Here is a 27,122-nt window from a genome sequence, read left to right on the forward strand (position 1 = left end):
CCTGTGTTCAGTTTTGGGCCCCTCACTACAAGAAGGACATTGAGGTGCTGGAGCGTGTCCAGAGAAGGGCGATGAAGCTGGTGAGGGGTCTGGAGCACAAGTCTGATGAGGAGCAGCTGGGGGAGTTGGGGTTGTTTAGTCTGGAGAAGAGGAGGCTGAGGGGAGACCTTATCGCTCTCTACAACTACCTGAAAGGGGGTTGCAGAGAGGTGGGTGTTGGTCTCTTCCCCCAAGTGACTAGCGACAGGACAAGAAGAAATGGCCTCAAGTTGCGCCAGGGGAGGTTCAGGCTGGATATTAGGAAAAATTTCTTTACTGAGAGAGTGGTGAAACACTGGAACAGGCTGCCCAGGGAGGTGGTGGAGTTACCATCACTAGAGGTGTTCAAGGAACGTGTGGACGTGGCATTGTGGGACATGGTTTAGTGGGCATGGTGGTGTTGGTTGATGGTTGGACTTGATGATCTTACAGGTCTTTTCCAACCGTAGTGATTCTGTGCATGATTCTGTGTGTAGCAGCTACCATGTGCTAACTCTTTATGCAGTCACCTTTGCTGTTTGGTAGCTTTCTCCCGTTAAAAGTGCAGTAAGTTATTGTGTACTTGGTGCTTACAAAGAATGTCTTAATGGCCTTTGCTCCTACAGAGGCATGTAGTTACATGTCTTGCACTAGAACTTATATCTAAATGCACTAATGGATCAAGACTTCAATGTAGCTAGTGAAGTATTAATTCATACACATCCTTGCTGCACATTATCTTACTCATGCAGACACCTGTGATTTCTCACAGAAAGTAATACTGAGTACTCACAGTTAGTAATACTGATTAGGACCAAGTTGAGAATTCACATAAACAGAAATATTAACATTCCCTATTATTTGCTATTATGGTAAGAGAAAGCATTCCATGTACTGATTTAAATGTTTTAATAAAGACAAACACACATATTTAGGATCTCGTAGATAAAGTCTTGCTTTCATCTTGGTTTAGAAAAATCCTTTCTGACTGCTTGTAAAACTGTGTTATGTCACAAGAGGGCAGTGTTAGAATACATAACAAACTGAGTACAGGCAATATTTAATATTAAAATGACTAGTTTGAAAATCATATTCAACTGTTTACAACATACCTGTTTTAAAGAGTTTGACCAGAGCAGATTTCTCTGTTACTGTTAGTTCTGTTCTACTGAGGTGGTAAAATATGCTAGTTGCTTCTGATCATGATGCTAATTTCATTTGCCATTGAAATGGGACAATACAATTTACGATAGAGTTCTGACAGGATTACTCATCCAGTACATCCTGAGTGGTGGCTGGTCTGCTTTCTATACAAATTATTTGTGAATTTTCTGACTATTCAACAATCAAGAAGAGACTGAAGAGGACTTTTTTTTTTAACATAAAAATGTCACACTGTGAATTGCAGAGGTGAGTGTAATGAACTGTTTTGGTCCTTGCCTCAACTTGTTTTTAACAAATACCCTGATAAATATTGTATTTAAAAGTCACACAAAGACTAGTAAGTCCCCTTCAAAATAAACAGAAAATGCAGCCTGTTTAGAATCTATCAGAAAGAGGTCTTTACCCTCAGTTATGAACAGATTCTGAATTTAGTTTTTATGTGTCACTGTTACCTACCCAATGTTACAACCAAGGTATACAGTAATAAAAGTTCCTCTTAGAGATATTCCCAGTTTGGTGTTGTCTTAAAAATACTGCTGACTGCCTTGTGTATATTTAATTTTTGAAATCTATTTTTAAAATGAACAGGTTCTGAAGAATGACTGTTGGTAATGTCTCAGAATAAAGCTGGGAATAAATGCATTATGACAAAAGCATCAGTGTGACATCTTGGCCAGATTCTGCAGCATTGTGTTTTACTGAATTAGATTCAGAGCCTTTTACCCCAAATGATTAAGATTTATATTCCGATCTGATAAAAGGGGAAGGAATGAGGAGAAGAAAAACAAAGACCAAATAGCAATTTGATCTGCAGTTTTGCTGTAGTATGCCAGCTGAATCATAGTGTGCCCTGGGGGCTATTGCTATTTTATCTTGCCTGTGTTTTGGTGGATTTTTTTTAAGCTGATCAGATTTTTAAAACAGACCAAACTGAACATAGGGCATTGACTTTACAAACAATTAGCCTTTTTTAGAAAAGCTTTAAAGGGGGAGCTCTGGGTCCTTGGGTGGTACAGCAGTGTCAGTTGTAGAAAGATGCAGGGGGCTGGGGATCAAAAGCCAAATAAGTTAGTGGGGTTGCTGAGAAGAATGACTGAAGAAAGAGATTCAGATGTCCATGTAAGAAAGGGAAGAATTTCCTGGCTGTTTGAAACTCAGGGCAAAGGAGGTATGTGATAAGATGAAGTGGAAACAAGGAAAGGCATTTAAACAGGACAGTCCTTGCAATACTGCTTTCTGTGTGTAAATGCCATTATGTATGCATGTATGTATTTTGGAGATAACCTATGTGAAGTCATGACAGAGGTTTGTATGGTAGTCTGTAGTGTAAGTATGTCCAAGCTAGCTTTAAATTATATAGTTTGAGCATGAGAACTGCTCTGCCCATTGTAACACAGAGATTGGCTGGACTAATGTACTCAGCTGAGAAGCAGGGTGTGTTGGCCCATGCTGAGCTCCAGTGTCATGGCTGTACTAATTTTGGTTTTGAACTTAGCTTATTGAAAGTTACTATAGAAAAATTATTTCAATTTTGTCTTCCAGATAACATAGCAAAAAGACCAAGACATTGCAGGTAGCTTTTAGAGGATCAGATAGAAAAGTATGGAAATAATGAATATTAGTACAGTACAATTAATCTGATCTGTAAGTATTTTAATTAGGAACTAGAAGAGAAGTTGGTCGCAGTCTTTCTAGAAGCATAATGCCTCCTTTAAGCAAATCACCTTGTCTTGTGTAAAGAGGATGGCCTAATATATGTTGGAAAACTTCAATTCTAACGTATTTCTATGTTATCTTTAAAAGTAGTTTGATAAGGATTTCCTATCTGAATGGCTGAAACATACTCCAGTGGAGGTAATGGACCAGGAAAATCACTTCGTAGAACAGATAGTTCACTTTCATGTGTTTCCTTCGGTTTCTCTGTTATAAAAGGGAATTTTTGTTGAGGACAAACTGAACTGTGTTGAAGTAAACTTTTCAAAATGCCAGCTTTTGCAGATCTCCAATTAAACATGGAGATGATATGGAGTCCTGGAGGTACACAGGTGCAGAGGTGAGTTAAAGGTACTAGGTGTGGAAAAATGATGACATTAAAAACAAACTAACTACATCAACTCCCTTATAAACTCAAAATATTGAATAAATTAAAATTTCAAAGAAAAGTGCCCAATCTCTTTCAACCTAGCACTCATAATTTTTTTTCCTATTTTCTTCATTTCTCTTTTAGACACCATGGTATTGTTTACACACAGTACAAAAATTCTGTTTGCTGGGTTGGAAAATAGAAAGTGTCACAAGTCAGGGAGGACCATGCAGGGATGTGCCGTGTGATGGTGGGGGAGGGAATAAGGCAGAGCCTTGTTTCTGATTGTCATCCATTCCATAGAATGGTCTTACAAATTCAAGAACGTTTTAGATTGGGGGGGGGGGGGCGGTTAACAACTCTCTTACTGCATGTGTCTCACCTGCCAGTGAGAGTCAGTGAAACTGAATACACAAACAGCCTCTGATTTGAACGCTACCATTTTATAGTGTATTTGGAGGACAGATAGCAACGGAAACAATCTCATCTTTTCAAGTCTTTAATACTGCCTTTTAAATAGCTGTGTGAATTTTAGCTGGTTACCAGCAACTAGAACCCCCTGCTGCTTCTGGGATTGCAGAGGGGAACAGCAAACTGAGTTTTGAGCTGCCAGCAATCCTCCTGAAGTCTACACTGAACAGCAGGAGATTCCTGAGTATAAGGTTAACAGGTGTGATAGGAAATGCACACCTGATTCCCCAGGAGGCTGGAGATGTATAAACAAGGGACAGAGAGAAAATGGGGCTCTGCAGTCTTGAAGACTGATGGGCTTGCTCCCTAGCTGGCCGCGAAACTGCATCTCTGTGGAGAGCAATGATGGCTGTGGAAAAAACCTGAAAGAACTTTCACTTGATAGAAGCCTGGACTTTTCTTTAATGAACGTAGATAGGACCATTCCAGCTCCATGACTTAACACCCCACAATGTTAATTTATTTCTCAGGCTGAACAGCTGCCTCATCAGAATTTATCTTAGAAAGTTGTTCCTTAACCAACACCTTTCCTTTTCTCTTCTTCTCTACTCTTGTCTTTAAAGATATATTCTTTCGGATTGTAAAGAATCAAAAAAGGTGAAGCATTTCAACGGAGTTTATTACTTTGGAGGGAAGGAAGGGAGTGAGAAAGAAGTTGGAGGATTTAAATATTGCATATGATCCACCTAATAAAATAGTTTCTTTTTCTGCCAGGCTATTTGGTTATTTTGCCCTAAACAGAGATCTTTTAGCTGAACTTTCTAAATGAAGTTGAGAATAATATATTGGAGACCTGGAGATCAAATTTTGTGTGAGCATTAGGCACATTTTCTTTGTAGCTCCTTTGAGTGCAATTATGAGTGTGGTAGCATGCATATAGTGTTTCAGCTCTGAAAGGTAAGCGTGTTAAGGCAGAACTTTAGTGTATAGCCTGTATAATAGGCTGTTTGTAGAGACTTCTATTTAGGTGCCTAGGTGCTCATACCCAAGTATTCTTTCTTTTAAGCAGTGCCTGTTCATATTTGCCTTCCTTGAAAATTTGTTTCTGACAGTTAGTAAATTCTTCCTAGATCTTTTCTAAGATATAATGGATTTTGTTTTCCTGAACACATAATTTTATATGGTAATATCTGTACAAAAGCAATTTGCTATGGTTCAGGGAACTGGACTATTATGGGCATTTGTCTTTGTAATGCAATTATAAAGCTACTGGCTTGATCTTAATAACATTTGCCTACTACCACTTATTAGATGCATAAAAGGAAAACAATGCAATTTTAAGCACAGAAAATGATGCTGAAATATGCTCATGCATCTCTCCTGGATTATCAGCCACAAGGATTTAGTGGATGGGATGACAAATTTTTCTGCTTTTATTTTTGTAGACGTTTCATGAATCCTACATTTTAGAATTAAACTCTCTCTCTAATGTTGTATCAAGTAAAATTAGCATGTGTTTTTATATGTTTATGTGTATTTGTTTATGTGCATGTATGATTTCCTTAGTAAAGTGCAGTTTGTATCAGTTTAAATTTTTAATGCTGTTGCTATTTTTTTTTAAATTACTCAAAAGACAGTCAGTTAAAGCCCAGCTTAGAAAGAGACGTAAGTGTTCAGCTTCAAGCCTGTGCTCAGGAACATAGCAACTTGTAAGCCTAAAATAGAACATGTATCTAAAGATCTTGATTCAGCAAGTTATTTAATTTCGAGTACTCTAATTTTTTGTCTGCAGTAGCAGAAGCTATTACAGAGGAGTTCCTGGCCAAGGGGGATTGATTTAGGCATCTTTCCATCACATGAATGGCATGTGCTCACATAGACTCTTTTGAAGTGGACTTTACTGCATGTTTGGGACCATCCTGAATACTCTATTCCAGGTTGTTTTTTCTTGAAATCCCTGACTTATGTGAAAAGAATTTATTTTTTGTTCAGTCTGGTACTTGATTGGCAGGCATCCATTAACAATTGAGAGATTTAATGGCATTTTCAACAGAAAGGCCAAGAATTGGTTAAACTGTACAACTGTGTTGCACGCAGACCTTGTACAACAGAGAAATGCATTATAAATACAAGAGGATATTATAACTGAAAGTTATGTTTACTGAGATAACAGTCAAATTTTCTTTCTGATGAGGGTGGCCTATATAGGGCAGAAATTTGTATTCCAAGATTGCATTTCTGATGCTGGTTATCTTCTGATCACCTCTGACATTTCTAAAGGATCTCATCATCACAACAGTCTTCAGAGGTAGATGAACGGAGGTCATAACTTTCTTCCAAAGGTGAAGGTGACTCTTGTGTTCTCTGCTTTGCAGACAGAAACATCTAATTCAACTGGTCGTCATAGAAAACAGAAGTCCTAGTTGCTTCCACATTGAGGCTTCCTGTGTTGTTAATCAGCATATTGATTTTTTTGTTGGCACTTTTAATTAATTTTCTTTTAAAGCAAATTCCTGAAGAATCTTAAGGCAGTGCTATTAGCAAATGTGACATAAAGACTCTTAAAACATCCTGGAATATTTAATGTGTCCTTTTATTTTTAATTCAAAGGATGCTGTGACAATATGCACTCTGGGAATAGGAACTGCTTTTGGAGAGTCCATTCTGGATAACACTCCTCGCCATGCAACCATTGTTACCAGAGAATATAGCGAGCTCCTTCGAATTGAGCAGAAGGACTTTAAAGCACTTTGGGAGGTAAATTCAGATTTATTTGCAGTTTATGCAGCAAAAAGTGATTTAACCTTTTAAGTGTTTGTAATGAAATATAAGCACATTTATACCGTAAGCAAAGTAGTAATTTTTTTAAATTAGTTTGGACAAAAAGAAAAGTCTTTTTACTTCTTTTTAGTGCTTCATGTCTGTGTGACTACATACTTTTGTATTTCTTTCTTGTGGCCTTCTCCTAATGAAATAACTTAGGTCCAATTTCTGGTGGAATTTATTTGTATACTGCTTTCTTAGTCTTAAACTTGCTTTTATTGCCGGAATTTGTGAGGAGAGTCTATCCTTAATATACTCCGGTATTTTAAATTATTCTCCTTTGCTCCTGTCTCATCACCAGCTGTAAAGGGTTTAGAATTTGCAGATGGATCAAGATCACTGAAAAATTAAGTTACTGATTGCATGTGAATTCCCTTAAAACTTATTTTGTGGAGAACATACTGCCTGAGGTTCTTCATTCTATAATCTGTATGTACTTTGGTATCCATGCTGAGAAGACTTCACTAACATGTTACTGTGCTAAGTTACTGAACTTCAATCAGTTTGCATTTTTGTAAGCATTACATTTGATTTGAAAAGTGTTCTGGGAATTGGAAGGCATCCTGTTGTCCTGGCCTACATTATTGCCAATTTGTATTGCTAGCTTGTTTTAAATAGTGACTGGACAAATTTAGGTGTTGTGTAGAGCTGTCAGATGGTGTGACAGTGTCCTAAAGTTGCAGATCTAGGGACAGTAACTATATTTAAGAAATAGATGCTGGTTGTAGCAATTTAGTTCAGCTTCCCTCCTAAGTACAGGCAGATGGGGTTTTTTTAGCTTTCTCTTTTCCTGAGAAAGGGCAGTATTATACTCCAAATAATTGTCTTAAAGCAGTACTAAAGTAAGTACTAAGAAAGAAAATCAAATCCACAACTAGGTAGCTACACTGACTGAGGAAACAGCACTAATATCACCTGTCTGCAAATATGTTGCCTTGAGCATAGTTAATGGTGCAGCATGACTAAGGCATGAAAGTCCAATGAGTGAATGAAACGTGCATGCCGTTGAATGCTCTGACAATATCAGATTTCATTCTTTGAATTGCATAGCCATAATTTGTACTGTTTTTTTGGCATTGTCTACAGCTAAAATAAAATGCTTGTAAAGTCTCAGCAAATTTGAAGAAATTCACAATGCAATATTTTTCTTCAGTTCATGGTTTTTTTCCTACAGGGGCTGCATTATAGTTTTAGGCCCTGGCATTAAAAGATTAAATATGCCAGTGGTCTCATCTGTTTTAACATATGCTACACTTGCCAGTGGTCAGAAATTTTTAATGTAGATAGTGCTTTACAAGCTCATGATGGAGGAGAATAAATCCAATTGTAGGTTTCTCGAGTAACTTTTTTTTTCAATTCACTTTTAGTTCGTATAAGCAGAGTAATTTCTGTTACGTATATGACTTTTCCTGTTGAGCATTCAGAGATCATTGGTTTCCTATCAGAAATATCGGGGGAGTTGAGGTTAAGTTCTCTTCTTGAAAATTTTGAACCTTAGAACATATTTTAAGTTATTTTAAAACAAAAATGCTGATGTCATTTGCTCATTAATCACTAATACAATGTTGTTTCTAACAATTTTGCTGATTTTGATGAGTTTTTTGATGATAGATGCTTTTGGAAAAGGTCATGTGTTAAAAGTATTGGGAGCTATCATAGGGAGCCTTAGCACACATCTCGTATATTGCAGATTTTATGAAATTGTGCAGTAGAGCATGTCACAGATGCTGCAGGTGTCAGTCACAGACCACAGTTTAGCTTTGTGGTGCTTCTTTGCCTTTTGTGCAGTTTCACAGTGAACTTTTCATATATTTTGGTGTGCTTTCTTTCAAGGAGGCTACTCCTGTGCTCTTAGTGAGTGGAAAATTATGCCACAAAATACAGCTTTGCTGGTTAGTCTGAGGTAGAATTAAGTTGTTCATTTTTTTCAAGGCAATTTTTGTTTCCTTACAATCTGCTAATCCCAAATCCTGCATGAACTGCAGCTAAGGTGTGATAAACAGAGAATGTTCAAAACAGCCAGAAAATTATTTAAGGAAATTCCCCCCAAATATACTAGCAATAGCAGCAGTAGTATATTATTATTGTTGTTATTGTTATCTGAAGAAAAGTAAATACTTTTCTTCAGGGAAACTTTTTGTTATGATGTTGTGTTGTTTTGTCTAGCTTATCCTAAGATTAATTTATCTTTGCTGTGACAAAGCCCATATGGGGAAGTGGTTATTGGTACAGTGACATGTCGTTCAAATAATTTTTAAATTTGTGTTTAATGAAAACCCACACAAAGTCAAGAATGGATCACAGGTATTTAAGTGGTACCATGGGAAAAATGGGAGAAGGCAACAATGTCAGTGTCACTACAATGCAGATATGGTAAAACCTAAAATCTAGTGCTTACAAATTTCAGCTCTCCAGATAATGAGAATTTAATTCTAGAAAGAAGTAGCTTCTCCATTAAAAAAAAGTTGACTAATTCCAAAATAATATAATACTGTAGTTTAAGAACAACCTAAATAAACTGTAGGGTTGAAATTCTTAAAATGGTTACTGCTTTTATGAATGTAGGATTTTTATGATGAATAATAGAAGTGCAAAAAATACATTTTATATATTATTAAGTTTTTTGTTTGTTTTTTTCCCCTCATGAATTTACTTTTGGGGAAATTTACTTTTTTTCTTCTTTTGAAGGAAAGAAGAAATGAAAACTCTCTGTTAGCTGATTAAAAATTTTTGGCATACATAGCATGGAAATTCCAAGACTGCAATTTTTAGTATTATTTTTAGGTTATGAATATAATCTTGGAAAATGAACCAGTATAAATTGATTCAGTATTGACTTTAATTTATTGTGCAACTAATCTGAAATGATAGGACGAAGAACTATGAACTATCTTCCTTTATATTAAAATTTGTTAACACTGAAAACTACTGATGAAGTTCACGTTTGCAACAAATGTTTTTCTACCACAAATCTATGCAGTTCTTTGAAAGACAAATAAATATCCATTTATACTGCTTATGAAACTTTTAGTATAAATCCTGAAACTAGATTTTAAGAGAGAAAAAGATATAATATCTGTCTACTTTAGTTATTTCTAAGTTCAGAAAGAATTTTCAGTATCTCTGTAACTTCATATTATGAATTTACAGATTTTTCTGAGTTTTGTTTAAATTGAAAAGTAACTTTTCCTGTATTAGCTGTGTTGCTCTAAAAAATAATTGTATTGATAGAGACTGGCTGTGGCTTATTAACATATTTAATGCACAATATACAGCAAAGTGTAGTAATTTCTTTGCATACAATTACTATTTGGTCTATACCCGAACGAAAGAGATTGCTACTTCTAAACAGACTTTTTTCTTTTTTTATCACTATTCTATCAGTTTCATAAATTTAAATACTCTTTGAGAAAAAGAAAGGATATTCTTTATCAAAAATATAGTAAGATTCCTTCTGTAATATACAGAACCACATATTCAGTGAACCCTTTAAATACAGAAAGCTTTTCTATGACCTCCATTTTTAACAGTTCGGGAATGCTGGTCAAAACAAACAATATTGTCTTGATAACAACAATTACCAGTTAAAATGGCCTGGTCTTTTCTCTGATGACTATATCTGTTCAAGTAGCATCCTGTTCAGGAACATCTGTTGAGCTTCTAAGCTTACCGATCCTTGGAGACTTGTTTTCTATCAATGGCTGCTATAGCAGATTGGAGATGATGAAATCTCTCGTTAGGTTCTCACACAGCTGAACAGTGTTTCCTGATGAAGAAGCTCTAGGAGGTTATGGGAATCACTGGTGACATGCCTTTGTGCACCGATTGTTCCTGGCCTTCATCTCTGAGGAGCTCTAACAAACATGAAAAAAGTTATTCATCACTGTTATAACACTGTAGACTTCCAAGATGCTCTATGAATCTGTAGGAAGAAGTACTCTTTGTGTTGATAAGAACTTGCTTTCCCTTTTTAGCGTCAATGAGTTAGTGTGGTGCTAGCTACCTTGCCCAAAAAAATGTTTCAAAGCACAAAGGAAAATACATCCAAAAATAAACATGAAAGCAGAAGGCTATACATGAGGAGCTGTGGTCATGCACATCCTGTTCGGTCACTGGCTTGCTCCACCCCTAATAGTTGGATTCTTTTAAACAGAGTAGGAGTGAAATGAACGTATTTGAGCAGTGTTATTATTACAGAAGTTCTCTGTAGTTCATCCTCAAGCTTTGTCCTTTCAAACAGTTGCAAACTGATTCAAACCCAGACAGGAAGGGAGTGAATCTGCTGAGAGGTGACTTATTTTTAGAGGTCTTTCCCACCACAGTGAATTACTCAGCCTTCCTGGGATAACATACAAATAACCAATTTCCTCTTGTGTGGAATAAGATAATGTTAGAAGTTACTGAACATGCCTTGAGAAACATTTGATCTTGAGTAAATGAAGAACAGCTATTACTTCGGTATGCAGTAACTTTGGAGAGAGGGAGTCGTGGCCCCTATAAGGTCAGAATGAATATTTTAATTCTTTTTTACAATATTCAGCAGCACTTACACATCTTGTAGTCTGATAAACAGTAGCATAACTTGCTTCCTGCTTTTGCCCATCTGTTGATAATTCAGTAGCCTTCAGCAGACTTCACTGCCCTGAAATGATAGCTTTGGGAGAAGCAGCTTTCTTACCGTCTTTGTTTTCTGAACACTGTGAATGTTAGCTTTTAATGAGCTGGTTTAAAAACAGTCAGAACAGAAGAAATTTTAGTTTCAATGGAATGCTGTGTAGGAAATACATGTATGAAATGGCATGCTGACTTAAATGTTGTAGCATTGTTCAGTGATATTTCTGACTAAGGCTTAAGTTCATCAGAATTGAGACCACAGCTCTCAGTGCATTTGCATGTAATACTCGTTTGTCTTTTTAAGGTATATCTAATCATATCCCTTATATCAAGGTATAATACAATCTTATGCCTCATTTTATGTGTCAGGATTATGACAGTAGGAATTACGAAGGCACTGTAAAAATACATTAATGAGAATGAACACGTAAGGATTTTCATTTGTTTTATTCATTTGGCCACGCTGTAAGTACATTATTTAGCAAAGTATGTTACTGAATCTCATGTAGGTGTTTTGCAGTGTAATGCAGTAGGCAGCATTTCAGAGAGGCAGCCTTTTCCTTGCCTTAGGCTGCTGGAAAATATGTTACATTGTTACCTGGGAATGTTCTTGCTTCTTTCTCTGGTAGGCTCCTGAATACTTCAACATGTTTAAGGAGTATTAGGGATCTCATGTAAATGTCAGTATTTTCTAATGCTCCTTTTCACCAATGAGTATTCCATACCAGAAATTCTTTCCAGTTCATTTAAGTGAGAGATTAAATTTGATCTGAGAAATGAAATATTGGGAGGGGGAAATCAAACAAAATATCAGATTCACGTCCAGCCCCTAAACTATCAGCTTGATTTATGGTATACTACTCTGCCAGTTTATTGCCCAGTAATCAGTTGCAGAAGTCTTTGCTCTGATTTATTGATTTCCCTTAGGTGAACATAGTAGAGGTATAAAACTATAGTTAATAAAATACAGAATATTTAGCTTTGCAGGATGGATGATCATATGATTTAAAATAGTGAATTGCTTGGAGACCCACAAAAGTATAAAAAGGTGGTTGTGGAACACTCAGCTGTCTTTACTGCTTCATGTCACACTCTCCATTGACTGCTCAAAGTCTACCTCAATGATTTGTCTCTCTAATGGGGTTTTATCTGAGGAATGTAAAAGTGATCAAATTGTAGTAGCCTGCGTTTGCAATGTAGCTAGAACACTGTGTTCACCAACCTCTCAAATAGCCATCTTGTCAGAATAAGGAAGAATTATTCCATGTTACCAGATACAAAATACAACACGGAAGACATGGAAGGACCCAAGTGTGCGGAATCGGTTGCCTTATGCTGTGTGCAGATCTTCAGCTGATGACCAATTGAAATTTGTGTGCAAAGAAACAGAGCTAGTGTGAGAGACATTGAAAAATGAAGTGATGATAGGCAAGCGGGAGACTTTTTTCCTAGAGTAACACATGGAAGGAGGAGGAATATAAAAAGTCCTCCTCCCCTCCCCAGCTTTAGAATATGACAGTAAACACAGAATTGGCAACATGTGAGCAAAGCTTTGAAAGTAACTAACATCCCACCTTCATACCTTCTGTGTTAATACTGATAAAGCATGCAAGTGAGTAGCAGGGAAAGATTCCAAAATTGTTATTATACCAAGAAGACGTGCCAGATTGCACTCCCAATTTTGCTGGTGTGAATTGAGCATATTTGAAGTGAATACAGTACAATTGCTTTCATACACATGGAGCTAAGTGGGAGCAGAGTCTGGCCTTTAGTGCTGCTGTTATATTGGTTTTGACCATCCTTGTAATATGCTTTTAGGGTTTTTTCTCTTGTTTTGCTTTGTCAAACATTTATAATTTTAATGAGTGATGCTCTGTCTGGTAGAGCAGATTTAAACGAGTTTGGAATGGCATTCTATCCTCAGTAGCCAGACTTACATCAGAACAAGCCATGTTTGTCAGCATAGCAACACAGTGACTACTGCTTTCATTCAGATGTATTAATCACTTCATGTTTTAAAAAATGGATGCAGATTTTGTGAACATTGTTTATGACAGTGTATCTCCTACGGTAACCTTCCTAGCCATTGGCAGTAGAGAAACATATTTAGGAATTAATCTAGATTTTTCACTTCAGTAACATAGCTTTTCTCTTGGCGTGATATGTACTGATGGAAGTGTACAAGTCTTTTGATAGAGTCTTGCTATGATGTGTTCTTTTCTAAATAATGGCATTATGACCAAAAAGTTCATAATCTATAATTATCCACTCTGTTTCAGATAATTTGCTGTGCCGTTATGTATGATACTCAGTATTGTCAATGAGGCACAATTTCTGCAGAAGATGAAGGGATCCAGTTAGTTTTAACTCTATGAGTTTCCCTTTCTTTGTTGTTATCATTGGTTTAAGATGGCAGACGCAGGCACTTCAGACATCCCTTAAGTGACTGAAAAGATTGAAAAATAACAGCTGATTGGAAAGGCCTGATCCTTCCTCATGCCTCTCTGCAGCGATCTTCCCTGATGCATATTCTTGTATGTCAACCCTACAATTAGTTTGCACCTCAGTCTCCCAGTTTGTTCTGAATCTGTTTCAATAGCAACATTTTGTGGTTGTGTCACTGATCACCATGTGGAGATGGAATAAGACTTTGTAGACCTGATTTCTCTTAAACTATACTAGCATGTCATTTCTCTTAGGTGCAATCTGTATCACGGTAGTAATGCCCATCAGCTTGAAGCCCCTGTTGAATCCTATTATACCAGACACCGTGCAAAAATATATTGTCATTCCTATTTACAACCCTTGTGAATGTTTATATGTTTATCAGCACTTCAAAGAGTTTTAAATTATATTGCAGAAAGCTTGACTTATTTGAGGTTCCTTCTTGGATAAAAAGAAATAGAAACATCCAGTGAGCATGTCAGTCGCCCTGTTGAATAATGTCTTTATTGGTTTTGTCATAGTTTATCATGGTTAGAGGTAAAGTTGAAAAATATGAATTCATCCAATTTTCAAGAAAAGAAATTATTTTGATTAATTCCTAAAATATTTAAATTACAGAAGAACATCTGACAAACTGAAATGTATACACTTCAAGTCTGCAGATGTTTTTGAGCTTGCTGTTTTTCTTTGAAGCTTTACTGCCAAACTTGCACTTTCTATAATCAGCTTTTTTATTAGCAAAGAAAGTGCTTTTCATGCTCAGCAAATTGTATTATTAAATGTGGTATCTCTAAGCATGACGTGCTAAATGGCAAAAACATATATTGCAAAATACAACTGGGAGCCTACGAATCTTATTTCAGGGAGCAAACTTCTGGTCTTTCATTTGTTCATTTTTCTTAGGTAAAAATGTCTTTCAGAAGAATCATAAGATTTTAAGCCTATCAAATAGTTTCTGTCTTTTTTTCCCAATCATACATTTTAACTATCAAATATGTGTCTCATACTCATCCGTCACAGAGAGAAAAAATGCATAACACAGAATTATTTCTTTGTAGATACGTGTGTGTGTATATGATCTGCTATCTATCTCATATATATCCTGTGTATATATTACTACATTAAATCCATAATTGCCTTGTCAAACTTCTGTGTCAAATTGCCTGGAGCTTTGGTTCTGACTGCATTTGTGGTTGGCAGTGTCCTTTCCTGCCTTAGAATGGATACCAAAGTGATCAACTGCATAAGGCTTTGCTTACACTTCTAAACTTTTGGATTTGACACAGACCATCTGTTCCTTAACTCAACTGTGGGGTCATACATGGATGAGGTTAATTTGGAGACTGATCCTTTCAGATCTTCTGGTGAGTGTTATCATCTCAATCCTTGGTTTCTTTTCAGATGAGTCATGCTTTTCTTCTTCACACAAAATGTTAACTATTATTACTGGTTCCTCCAGGTTCTTGAGAAAATCAGTAAACCCTCAGAAGCTTCCTTTTAGCAATGAGTTTTTGTTGCTTTACAGCAGTGAACATGGTTGTGTCTTTTTCTTCGAGGCATTCCTATAGAATGTGTGCTTGCACGCTGCGTTTGAACGGGTGCTTTCTGCTTGTACTACATAATGGGTCAGGCAAATAATGTGATACCATTTATTAGATCAATGGATATGTTTTAATGTTGACATTTTAAAAATCCATTAGCTTAAACCTGCTGGCATTAAAAAAAATTAGAGATCTTTGACAATAATATCTCTGGCAGTGGAAGATCTTATGCATATTAACACATACTGAAAATAAGGCTATTGCATTATATTATATATTGTTCTTTTTTATTCTGACTGTCTAGTTTATAAAATATTTTGCAAAAACATTGTAAAAATGTTCACTTTCATGTAGCAAGAAAAATGTAACCTACAAGTCCTATTTAGTGGAATGTAAATTTCTCCTTCCTTAAGGAAGCACTCCCTTGAATGAGCATTCAACAACTTAAAACTCAGAACAAGCTAAACCCCAGCCATTATCAATTTATTGTGTATATGGATTAATAAATGGGCTCAAAAAGAGAGTGCCCTTTGCTTGCCTTAGATAGAACAGTTGTGATAGAGGTCTTTTCCTGGTCATAATCAGAGCTGTAAAGTTCAATTCCTGGTCATAATCAGGGCTGTAAGGTTCGATGTTTGCCCTTTCCCTTAGACTGGTTCCTCCCCTCTTTTCATCCATGGTGAAACCCTACTTTATTGAAGTCAATGAGCATTGTGGGATTTCAACCCAGGTAATTACTAATTGCTTCCTTCTCCTTGTATAATATGCAGCACAGGCTGTTGGCACTACGTTTAAATCCTCTTTACCCTCTTCCCTTCTGTAACATTTTCTATCCACTGACGTAGGTGATACGATGTGAGAGCATGAGGCTGTCATTTTGTGGCTTAGTAATTCAGGGGTGCTTAACAAAATGGTCAACCCAATACTTGTACTGAGGTAAATTGTATCAAAGCCTTACAAACTCTAGGCATCCCAGAGGTACGCTTAAAAATGAAGATACAAAAGACTAAGAACTGAATATACAATATCTCTCCTGTGGCAGAGAATAAGAATTACATGGCCCACCCAGTCTGTCATCTGTGGTGATTATGGACAGTCCCAGTTATCAAGAAGAGAAAGGGATTTTAAAAAACCAAATAATCCATGTGCTTGCTCTTGAATCAGTCCTTGCTTCAATCTGAGCACTGGAACTCCAGTACTTAAAATTCTCAGGGTTAGTGGGTCTTGCTCTAATTGCAGTAGTTCAGTGAGCTACAAAATTCCTAGAAATCTGTTCATCAGCAATGTGAAAATATCAGGCCTGAAACATGCCCTGAGGGGCCTGCAGGCCCTCTGAATTGTTTCAATCTCAAGGGGATTTATGGAACAACCTGTTCATGGATTTTTTTTTTTTCTTTTGGTGAATGGTTGTTTATGCCACAAATACTCAAGAACAGCACATAATAAGACATGGTGGCCTTCTAAGACATGTGCTCCTTGTATTTTTATACTCTGTAATGAAGTGGGTGATCACAGAATTCATGTTTTCACCTAATACTTCTGTTATAGGCTGTTGTTGAAGTCGGTGGTTTATCAGAATTTCTGGATTCATACCATCAGTCTGGTATGATGCTTAAGGCTCAATTTCTTTATCCTTCATCTCATGCCTGATTAGAGAAGACCATTAGTGTGTATTTCCTCCGAACTCTGCTTAAAATAGTTTCTCAGTTAAATCTCAAATGAAGAAGTTAAAAGAAAACTGAAATTCACAAATAAAAGTTTACACACTAAATATCTCCTGACCTAACTTTACTTCTGTTCATTTTAAATTACATTGATAAAAGACTCTTTTCCTTCTAGATGCTGTACTTAGCTCTAAGCCAGGCTTGTATACCATTTGTTTGAGGGTGATACATAATCAGCATTTAAAATTAAACCTTGCCATCCTGCATTTAGTATTTATTGATAGAATTTAGCTTGCTTACATTTTAACCTCTGACTGTTTCCTGAGTAATTTATATTTGATTTTGTATTCCACCTTTCTCTTGACCTTTTATCTTTTCTGACTACCAATGCAAACCATTTTCTTGGAGTATTAACTACCTAATTTTCCAAAATAGGCAAGTTTATTCTGTTAATTTCCACAAAACCCTGTTCGGACATTCCTGAGTACAGGTTAGTGGAAACAGGTGCAATATCATTGTTTTGTTTTAGCAGAATACAAATATGTATTACAATATGATTTTTGTATGACCTGGTCTTTGACAAACGGAGTCCTTCAAAAAAGTCATGCTGTTCTGAAAGGACTGAGTTATAAGGGAACTTGTTTGAGTTACTTAGGCTTTTATGCTTAATTCTCTCTGGGGGTAATACTGGAGACTCTCAGTACAATTAAGGGAAGATTAAAAGCTCAGTGCAGACTTATTTTCTCTCTTCTTTCTTTCTGCCAATACCCTTCAAGGCTGTATCCTCTCTAGAAGCATGAAACAGTTTTCAAAGGCCTTTTTTCTTTCTGCCATCATTCTCAAGCAGTTTTCTGATACGATTCTCTTCCACAGATTTATGAATGTGGTTTCTCTTTCTGCATTTGTCACTTGATCCTGCTAGCATTTAATGCCAGTTTTGTGGATCTCTGGTTAATAGTTGATTGGGTATTTCTCCTTAGGTTTATCTGTGACATTTAGATCCTATTAGATAACCAGGGATTACCAAGTGGTTAGGAAGTACTGGACTGTTGAAGTTGGTGAGAATTATGCCATCACTTAGTATTTCTTAGTACATTGGCTCTGCAGAGCTAAAGGAGTGAAATGTAGTAAAAGTGTAGACAATTAAGCAGGTATGTCTGAATACACTGGTGGAGTAGCAGATTAGATTACTAAGAAGGTACCCATTTTACATAACGCTTTATCGAAGGAGAGCTACACTTCATTCTGAGCATGTAATAGCTGAAGCATTTACCTATGCTGTTTCTGTGATATGGTTGAAAGATTATATGATTTGAGATTACAACAGAAGTTCACATCAAAACTCTCATCTTTGCAAGTTGTTTCTGTCTGGTGTGTTTACATACATCTGCCATATGGAGTTGCCTTATAGAGGGTGTTAATTCCATCTGATCTCATATACAAAATGTACTTTGTGTCAGTTTATTCTAAGAGACAGACTTTTCCTCTTTTAACAACAGAATGTGGATTTTTCTGCCTTTTAACCTTTCTGAAGAATTACTTGATATGACTTTGGAAAATGATGCATGCTACCAGTCAGCCCACAAGTATTGATACTTGAACAGATTGTTGTCAACTTTGTACTCTAAAATTAGGTAAAGGTGTGACGCACAGGAAATCCTGGAAATGCTCTAAGCCCTAGCAATGGTAGCAATGCAGATTTTACTACCATAAGGATTCTCTAAGGGATTGATTTTACATGATTGTCTATACTGTTAATCCAAGTATCATTACAGAATGGTAGGTGAATTACTTTTCCTGGTATCCATTAACGGGTCAAGGTCTTTCGATAAGAACTGAGTTAATCTGTATTGAATAAAATGTGATGAATAGTTGTAATATCCAGAAGCAGACTGTGAGTTATGTTTTGCCTCCTTATTTAACAAAATAATTCATACTACTAGTATATATTTTATGCTTTTAATGTGTGAGAAAACAGCAGACCCACAAAAAACAGCCCTTGTGATGCCGTTCTTGTGCAAGTAGCCTTTGCAGGGAGATGCAGAGGTGTTTTAATATCTGCCTACTCCCCTAAGGACTTATAGAACAACGGCAAAGCTCACCCTTTATGGTGGTATGTACATGTAAAAATAATATTGAATGTCTGGAAAGAAATAGATTCTTGACTATGACTGAGTATAATTGACTTGTGCCCAGCTAATGCAAAGCTTTAGCATGTTTCTTCTGTCCTTGCCCATTAACGTTTCTCTTGATTTTTCCTTTTAAGTATACCTTTGCCACTAAAACTTTCTATTCTTTATTTCAGTCTACATATGCATATCTTCATTATCTGATAAAGCTGTTGCCACATGTACAAATGAAAATTATTAGTTTTATATGCTAAAGAGCTTTTTACAGAAGGAAAAAGCAACCTTACTTTGAAAGCTGTTAAAGTAATAATGAATGCTATCTTTATATTAGATGTGTTCTTTTTAAATGAGCGCTTTTGAATGGCTTGCTTTGTATGGGTAGAATTTGCTATAAGAGATGCCTGTGTGATTGTCCCCAAAATCAGATTGCTCAGCATGATGAAAATAAATAGAAACATATATGGAAGTTTTGATACTATAGAAAAGAAAATCTCTCAATGTTGCTAGTTTAATTTTCAAACTGTAAGCAGGGCATGTGCTGCATTACTGGTCATGAATGTGCTGCCTTCTGTAGTGGGACCTCTATCTTGGCATTTTTACTGCCACAGCAGTGCTCATCTATTTACACTAGGCATTAATCACAAACTGCTGCATAAGAGAAGTGGGGAGAAGATATTCTTATTTTATTAGGTACTCTGTGTGGTGAGAGAGCAGCAGCATGGTTTAAGAATTTGGAATCTTAAAACAAGATAGTGGAGTTCCATCAAGTTGTGTTTACTCTTGTTAACAGTATGTAGAAAGGCACAGTATACTTAAGCCAAACCTGTCCAATTGCACTAATGGACAGTAGAATTTGCCATGCCTGTGGCAAAAGGCTCCACATACTATGTCTTTTGTCTCTTGTTGTGACCAATACTTGCTATTTCAGAGAAGCTTGTAGAAAAGCCCTCGGTGAACTGTTTATGCATTGTAAAAGTGGAGTGTTACAGCATAGCATGCTGCATAAATAAAAACCTGTCATGCTTCCTCCAAGTCAGTCTTCAAAAGTAGGACTGGTTCTGTCCCTTCTTTTGGAACTAAAATGATGTCTTTATTTAATGAAATCTTTATTTCCATTTCTCTCATTCCATTCACTCTCTCCATCTCCCCGTTGGAGAGGTATTGGTCCGTATTGTATTCTCTCTAAAGTTTTGTCGTTGCACATTTTAAGTATCCATGCCAAATGGCTTGTGAATGGGTGCTGCTTTTGGAGAAATATTCCACAGCCAAGTGCATCACATGCTACTAACAAATTTATTCTGATTTCCCATCCAAAATTTGTTCTCAGAGTTCATTCTTTGCTTCTTTTCTGTACTGCTTTCATGCCTCTCAGATGATTTCTCTCTGTCCTCAGTATTTATATCCTTCACTATTTTGCACACAGTGGACATGTCTATGTTTTGTCGTAACTTTAAAAAAAGTAAAATCACATAACTGTCCTTAATTTTCCTGAAATGCCATCATGCTTCTTTGTATGAGCTCTCTGGAACACAAAATTATATGACCCTCTCTTTCATGTATATCTGGAACATACCTAATCTGATGTTTACTATCACTTTTACATGCCAGAATTTGATAATTGTTGTGATAACAGCATTTTACTATTGTATTAAGAAAGACTGTCACTGTAGTTAAACTTACATAAACATCTATACAGAGCTAGAAACAATGGCAGAGGGAGGTGTGCTGTATATGCCAACTATGTTCAGGATTATTGCTACCTAGATTTGTCTCACTCATTAGCTCTACTGAAATGATGTCTCAGTTGAATTTTTCAAAACGGATCTTTTCCTCAGCATTGCTAGTTCCTTACAATCTTAGGTATTATATTTATTTTTTGTCCAGTGTTTTTATCTTCTCCATCTCTGGTGTTTTCATAATACGTTATAACATTTTTTATTCTCTCTTTGAGATTAGGAATGAAAAAAAATCAAACCCCAGCCCTTTAGTACTTCTTTAGAGACCTCCTTTTTATGTGTTGCCAAGTTTCATTATCTATTTTTTGCAGTCATTTAGCCAATTGTTAATTTGCATGACAGTGCTTCTACCCAAGGCATTTTCAGGTTTTTTAAGATGAGCTATGACCATTAAATATTTTACTGATATCCAAATATGTGACAGCTACTGCATTCCTTTCTTCCACTACTTTAGTGATTAAAATTAAAAACCAACAGCAACACACATACAAAGCCTCCAACTTTGGTTAAATCAGTTTTGCTGCTTTACAGATTTGTTTATGTTAACTATGAGTGAGGGCTCTCTGATCTAACTGTAGTGATGTTTACTGCTTCACTCTTGAAAAGTAATTACCAAGTATTTTTGGTTTTATGTTAACTGTAAGGTACCTTAGTACCTGGTGCTAGATACAGCCTGGTCTGAACTGAAGTGGTTAATGGTGGTGTAAATCACAGAACCACTAAGACCTGTAAGATCATCAAGTCCAACCATCAACCAAAAAAACCCACCACCATGCCCACTAAACCATGTCCCGCAATGCCATGTCCACACGTTCCTTGAACGCCTCCAGTGATGGTGACTCCATCACTTCCCTGGGCAGCCTGTGCCAGTGTTTCACCACTCTCTCAGTAAAGAAATTTTTCCTAATATCCAGCCTGAACCTCCCCTGGCGCAACTTGAGGCCATTTCCTCTCGTCCTGTCACTCGTCACTTGGGAGAAGAGACCAACACCCACCTCTCTGCAACCCCCTTTCAGGTAGTTGTAGAGAGCTATAAGGTCTCCCCTCAGCCTCCTCTTCTCCAGGCTAAACAACCCCAACTCCCTCAGCTGCTCCTCATAAGACTTGTGCTCCAAACCCCTCCCCAGCTTCGTCGCCCTTCTCTGGACACGCTCCAGCACCTCAATGTCCTTGTAGTGAGGGGCCCAAAGCTGAACACAGTATTCGAGGTGCGGCCTCACCAGCGCTGAGTACAGGGGCACAATCACTTCCCTGCTCCTGCTGGCCACACTATTTCCGGTACAAGCTAGGATGCCATTGGCCTTCTTGGCCACCTGGGCACACTGCTGGCTCATATTCAGCTGGTTGTCATTCAACAAATTATGCCATCCATGTGCATTGGATGGCAAATAGTGGAAAATTACCACAGTTCTGGTGTTGTAAAGGTTTACAGAATCAGTTGTGAAAATTCACTCTCAAACGAAAGAGGGAAAAGTGTATTAGAAAATAAGGTATTGACAAGAATATGTAATTCCAATTATTTTTCTCTCTTACTCACCTGTTTTCTCCCAAAGACTTCATTCCTCTCCTGAGTTATTCCTAGCTGTCCCAGGACAAAATTTGCCATAGCATGAACTGGTGGAACCTGCATTCCATTATTCTTTGGCACATCTGCTAACATTTAAATTAAAGCAAATGAAGGTTTTTATTGGCACTGCCTCACAATGACCTCTTATCATGATTATTGTTCTGCTACGTTTGCCCCTCTATCAATATGTACATCATTAAATAGAAAACATAAATTCTGAATGATCTCTTGTCTCAGTGAATACTGTTGGTTACTCTGTAATATGATAATGGATTTATTTCCACATGTTGCAGATGTGTTCTGGTGTTTGTGGAGTATTCCTTTGTGCCCATGTGGCAAGAAAGCGTGAAGAGGAAGGAGTCACCCCAAACTCACCTCCAACTTCACCTTTTTGCTTCATGTCACACTTTGCTCTCTGGTCAAAATTGTCTGGCTAACTGCTTAGTAGCAGCTAATCAAGGTCAGGAAGATAAAGCAGAAATATAATAATTATACACTATATTTTGCAGAAGCTGCAACATTCAAAGTGTGCACAGTTGATTTCAGTGACTAGTAGAAAGTATTTCTAATCCCCTTCTATGCAGAATTTCTGTAAATATTCAAGTGAAAGTATACTAAGCAACTTCATTCTGTTTTCAGAATGAAATTGCTCATCAGAAGTTTGATTATTAATGTTGTGCTCATCCCTCTGATATGGCTGAAACAAGTAACTCTTGTTTCTGTGCCCAATCAACAAACCTGGTGCTTGTTGACCTCCTGACGATTAGTCATTTATGTTCTCACAGTGGCTTTGATTTCCAAAATGCAGTAACATTACACGACCATAGCTAATTTTCCAATAACATTTTAGTACCTGGTCCATCTCCTTTTTGGACTCTTGGCTTTTTACTAGTTCATGTTTGCCTTTACCTTTTACAGCACACTTCTTTGAGAAAACTGCCTTATACAAGTCTTACTGACTGAGATTAGAGGGTTGTGCTAGGAACCACAAACTTATAAAAGCTTTTCTGCAGAGAAAAGTGAAAAAAATGCTCTAAGTACCATGAGTTCTCATAATCAAATCCAGTCTTGTTAAAAACAAAGAAAAGTGTGAAAAGAATGTCCTGCTGAAAAGAAACAGTGTACTTAGAATGCCTAGATTTACTTATTCAAAACTTAGCTGCAGGTGGAGAAAGTTATAATATATAATGAACAACTCATGGTATTGATCTCTGGACAAGAAACCTGTCCTACATTCACTGTATGTAATGTTACCTCTTTACCTAGGGTAGCTGTTGATATTTGCCAAAACAATTTTTCCCTGTTCTCTTCACCTAAGTTGGGTTTTGATCTTTTCTAATGTTTTTTCTAAGTGTGGTCTAAAGTGTCTCACAATGGCCTTTACACATGGGGTTTCTGAACTTCAACATTTTTCTATAAGGCCATATCTGTCCTTTGGGCAGATGCACTATTCTCGATTGAGGAAGCTATTTCATCTGGTTGGGTCTGAAGGCATTAAAGCTAAGTTTAGCTCTCTTGGTTATTAAATATACATTTAATGATTCAGCATGCCAAAGATTCTTTAAGGGAAAGCAAGGGATAAAACACTTAAAACGTTATGTTGCCATGCAGTAAGACAGTTTATAACTGTCATCCTTTATTTCATCTTCAACCTGTAGTCTGATCTGATGTGGGAAGTGGAAGAGGACATTTCACAATACTGCTACTAAAATGCAAGCAGACATATAGGGCCATTTTGAGAAAAGTGAGAAATTCAGCTTCATTGTAATGAAGGAAAAACATGAGGCTGATTGTTAGCTATTTAGAAGGGCAAAATGTAGGCCTGTGCTTTCTATCTATTCATTTTTTTCCAGTGATTCTCAGTACAGTTTGGCAAGTGGATTCTGTAGTCCATGGGGCAGCATATGTGTAGTCTCTTCTATTTTGTTCTTAGTTGATCCTTGCTGCTTACGTAGCCCATGTTGTGGCCTGTGCAGTTTGCAGCTGGTAGACTCTCCTGATTTTTAGAGATCTCTCTTTCAAATCCACTCTCAACTTTTATTTTGAAAGAAAGGTCCCTGTTTTTCTCGCAGAGAGTTTTTCTTGGTTTTCCCTGCTGTTTTTCTTGCAGAGAGAGCCTTGAAATGTAAACTGGATACCTGTGGTTAAAGTGTTCCTACTGATTTATTTTTCCTAAACATTATTGATTATTTGGTCTTCTATTCACTAAAGAGGTGTCTACTAAAATTTTGCTGGCAGGGTTGTGGGGAAAATGTCATAGTGTCAGGTTGGGAAAACAGGTTTTTTGTGTGGTATAGTTAGTCTGATGAAGGACTGGTATAAGGAATAGTTGTAAAAGACCCTTTTGCTGGCATAAATTGTATTATCCCTAAGATAATTCGCTGACTGAGGTTAAAAGGTAGGGCAAGCTCTGAGCTGGCCTTTTGAAACTTCTAGTATATTCCCTTATTTTTCTCTGTCAGGGCAGTGCTCCATGAGAGGAATGAGCTATCACTGATTAGATGGACTACCAGTAAATTCCTGTGTTCTTCCCTGGGGAAAACCTAAGATGTGCCAGCTCTGCTATGGAGCTGTTGTGATTTCTAGCTGCAAAAAGACAGGTCATATAAACCTGTTTCATGAAGATTGTAAGTCTTTTTGCAATTTTGATCAAGGCATCTAATTTTACCCTTTTGCTTTCTCCATATGCAAAGTGAGAAGATAGTATATATTTGTTTCCTGAAAGCTTTTTGATGATTGTTGAATGGGTGAACAAGCTATAAACATCCAGATGTATCATATGCAACAATTACTTGAACTCACAGACTCTCAGCTGAAGCGATTGCCCTTTACTATGCTTTCTTGGGGCCTCAGCACAAGCAGTTAGGTACCCTTTCTGTGATGGGACTCCGATTGTGGCTTAAAAATTCTGTGGGGTTTTTTTTTGGTGTAGTTTTTGCTAGGTTTTAGATGTCTTCCGAAGAATAATCTTATTGATCATTTAACCTCCAACATTCTTCCTGCCTGTCTCAATCTAATATTTGACATTTTAAACACGTTAGTTACTTGCATAAATAAGCACTTGGATATCTTATCTGTTGTTTTGAGAACCTGCATTTTTTTTACTTATATGTATTTATTTGTTTGAAATAGAAGTGGGCTTGGAATCAAGAATAAATTAGAAATACATTTAAAAGTCTGCTTTTTAAATAATTTTTTTCCTGAGCACCCTCTTTACAAAACATTGTTTTGTTCAATCCTTTTTTTCCCCAATTAGCTATCTTCCCTTTTAGTAAGGTTTTAATGTGTTTTTTTTCAGTAGAGGAGTCATGTTTAATTAAAAGTTACTTGCATGTTTTCAATTATAGATGATAATTTGTTTGACTTTACACTCTCAATTGCCTTGAGTAATTTCCTGTAGAAATACATATAATCCATTTCCATGTTTCAAGTATTAGTGTGTCATTTGCATAGTTTGTGTGTAACACTTAGGCAAACCACTGGGGCTTAGGAAGAACAGATGATGCTTTTTAGTGGCAAACTGATACGATGGCTGTTTTTTCTTCTGCCTGCTGAATAGATATGGAACCAACTTTGTTGAGAGAACTGGAAATTATGTTATCAAACCAACATGTTGTTTCAGTAAATAATTGGGAATGAAGCAAATGGGCGAGCAGTAATATTATATTCATATTTTTGCTTGACATAAGTCAATGCAGATTGGTGTTGATTCTTACTTCATGGCCTCATGTAGTATAGCAGAGAAAATACGTAGTAACACATCCCCGTTGGTATATGTCAGAATTCCGTCACAGATGAAGCTGTTGTAGTTTTTAGCTGCTGGAGATGAGATGGTAGGAGGTTTAAATTTTATTGCAACCATGTATTAAAACCAAAATTTGTTTGGTGTACTAAAATAAATTCTGTGGTAAGTCCTTGAGTGGAACATAGTATAGACAGTTCTGCTCACCCACGTTTAGAAGAGATGAACTTAAACTGGGATAGGTGCAGAGAAGGACTACCATGGTAAGGGGGATGGAGTGTCTATTTTATATGATAAGACTAAATGAACATGTGATGGTTAGTCTGTTGATGTGAAAGCTGATAGGGAATATGATTGCTGTCTACAAGTACATAAGACTTGAACATAAGTTCAGGGGAAATAAAGTGTTAAAGGACAGTGCTGCTCAGGAGCAGGTGGGTACTAATGCAACCTGAGTGTACATTAGACGTTTGTTTCTAACCATCAGAGCAATGAGGTTCCAAAACAAACTTCTAAGGGGAGTGTGGGGGCAAAAAAAAAAGGTGTCTTTAAAGTGGAGTTGAATTCTTTTTTTAGAGTAATTTTCTGTGTGTATCTGCAATAGCAGCGCCAATGTTGTTTCTACACCAGATATCAGTATTTGGCTAACATACCGTTTTCCTAGTTCAGCAAAGACCTGCATGAAACCATGGGGTCCAAATTTTGTTTCAGTTCTTAGCGAAAAAGCGTCCGTACAACTGATACTACCTTTAGAATTGACAGCGCTTTTCACTTTTGTTTGCCACACCCACGTCATGCTCCTTTTTGTTGGTGGAAGCCTGTTGGGAAGGTCAGCACTGCTCTGTCCCCCCTCTGATGTAGTGAATCTTGATTCTTTTTTGGTATTGTGGCACGTTTCTCCACAGAAGGGGTGTGGGTTGGGGCACTGCTAGCGGAGTAGAGCTATTTCTTTAGGACACTGTCCTGAGGCATAAGAGTTGGGAATTAGAATCTCATTGCCCAGAAAAGGTAACTGAAGGTAGAATTACTGCTCTTTGGGTGAGTCTGGTCCTGAGGAGGATCCAAAGCCAGATGGAAGCGCAGCACCCTTCCTCCATCTTTCCTGAAATAGAGATCTTCAGTTCTTTGAATGTGTGGTGGTAGGCACCTATCATCCAGCGAGACTTCTCAAATTCAAAATCATAA

At 37.0% G+C, this 27,122-nt stretch overlaps 1 protein-coding gene across 2 annotated transcripts in view; it reads left to right on the forward strand.

The window, feature by feature from the left end:
* RAPGEF4 (Rap guanine nucleotide exchange factor 4) overlaps positions 1 to 27,122 on the forward strand; it is a 160,842-nt gene that overhangs the window by 18,698 nt on the left and 115,022 nt on the right. For both annotated transcript variants that reach the window (XM_059820673.1, XM_059820674.1), the window contains exon 4: positions 6,287 to 6,433. In XM_059820673.1, the coding sequence (XP_059676656.1) occupies positions 6,287 to 6,433 (147 nt within the window). The remainder of the gene's footprint in view (positions 1 to 6,286; positions 6,434 to 27,122) is intronic.

Source organism: Gavia stellata, chromosome 8 (genome assembly GCF_030936135.1).
Source record: "Gavia stellata isolate bGavSte3 chromosome 8, bGavSte3.hap2, whole genome shotgun sequence".
Lineage (NCBI taxonomy): Eukaryota > Metazoa > Chordata > Aves > Gaviiformes > Gaviidae > Gavia > Gavia stellata.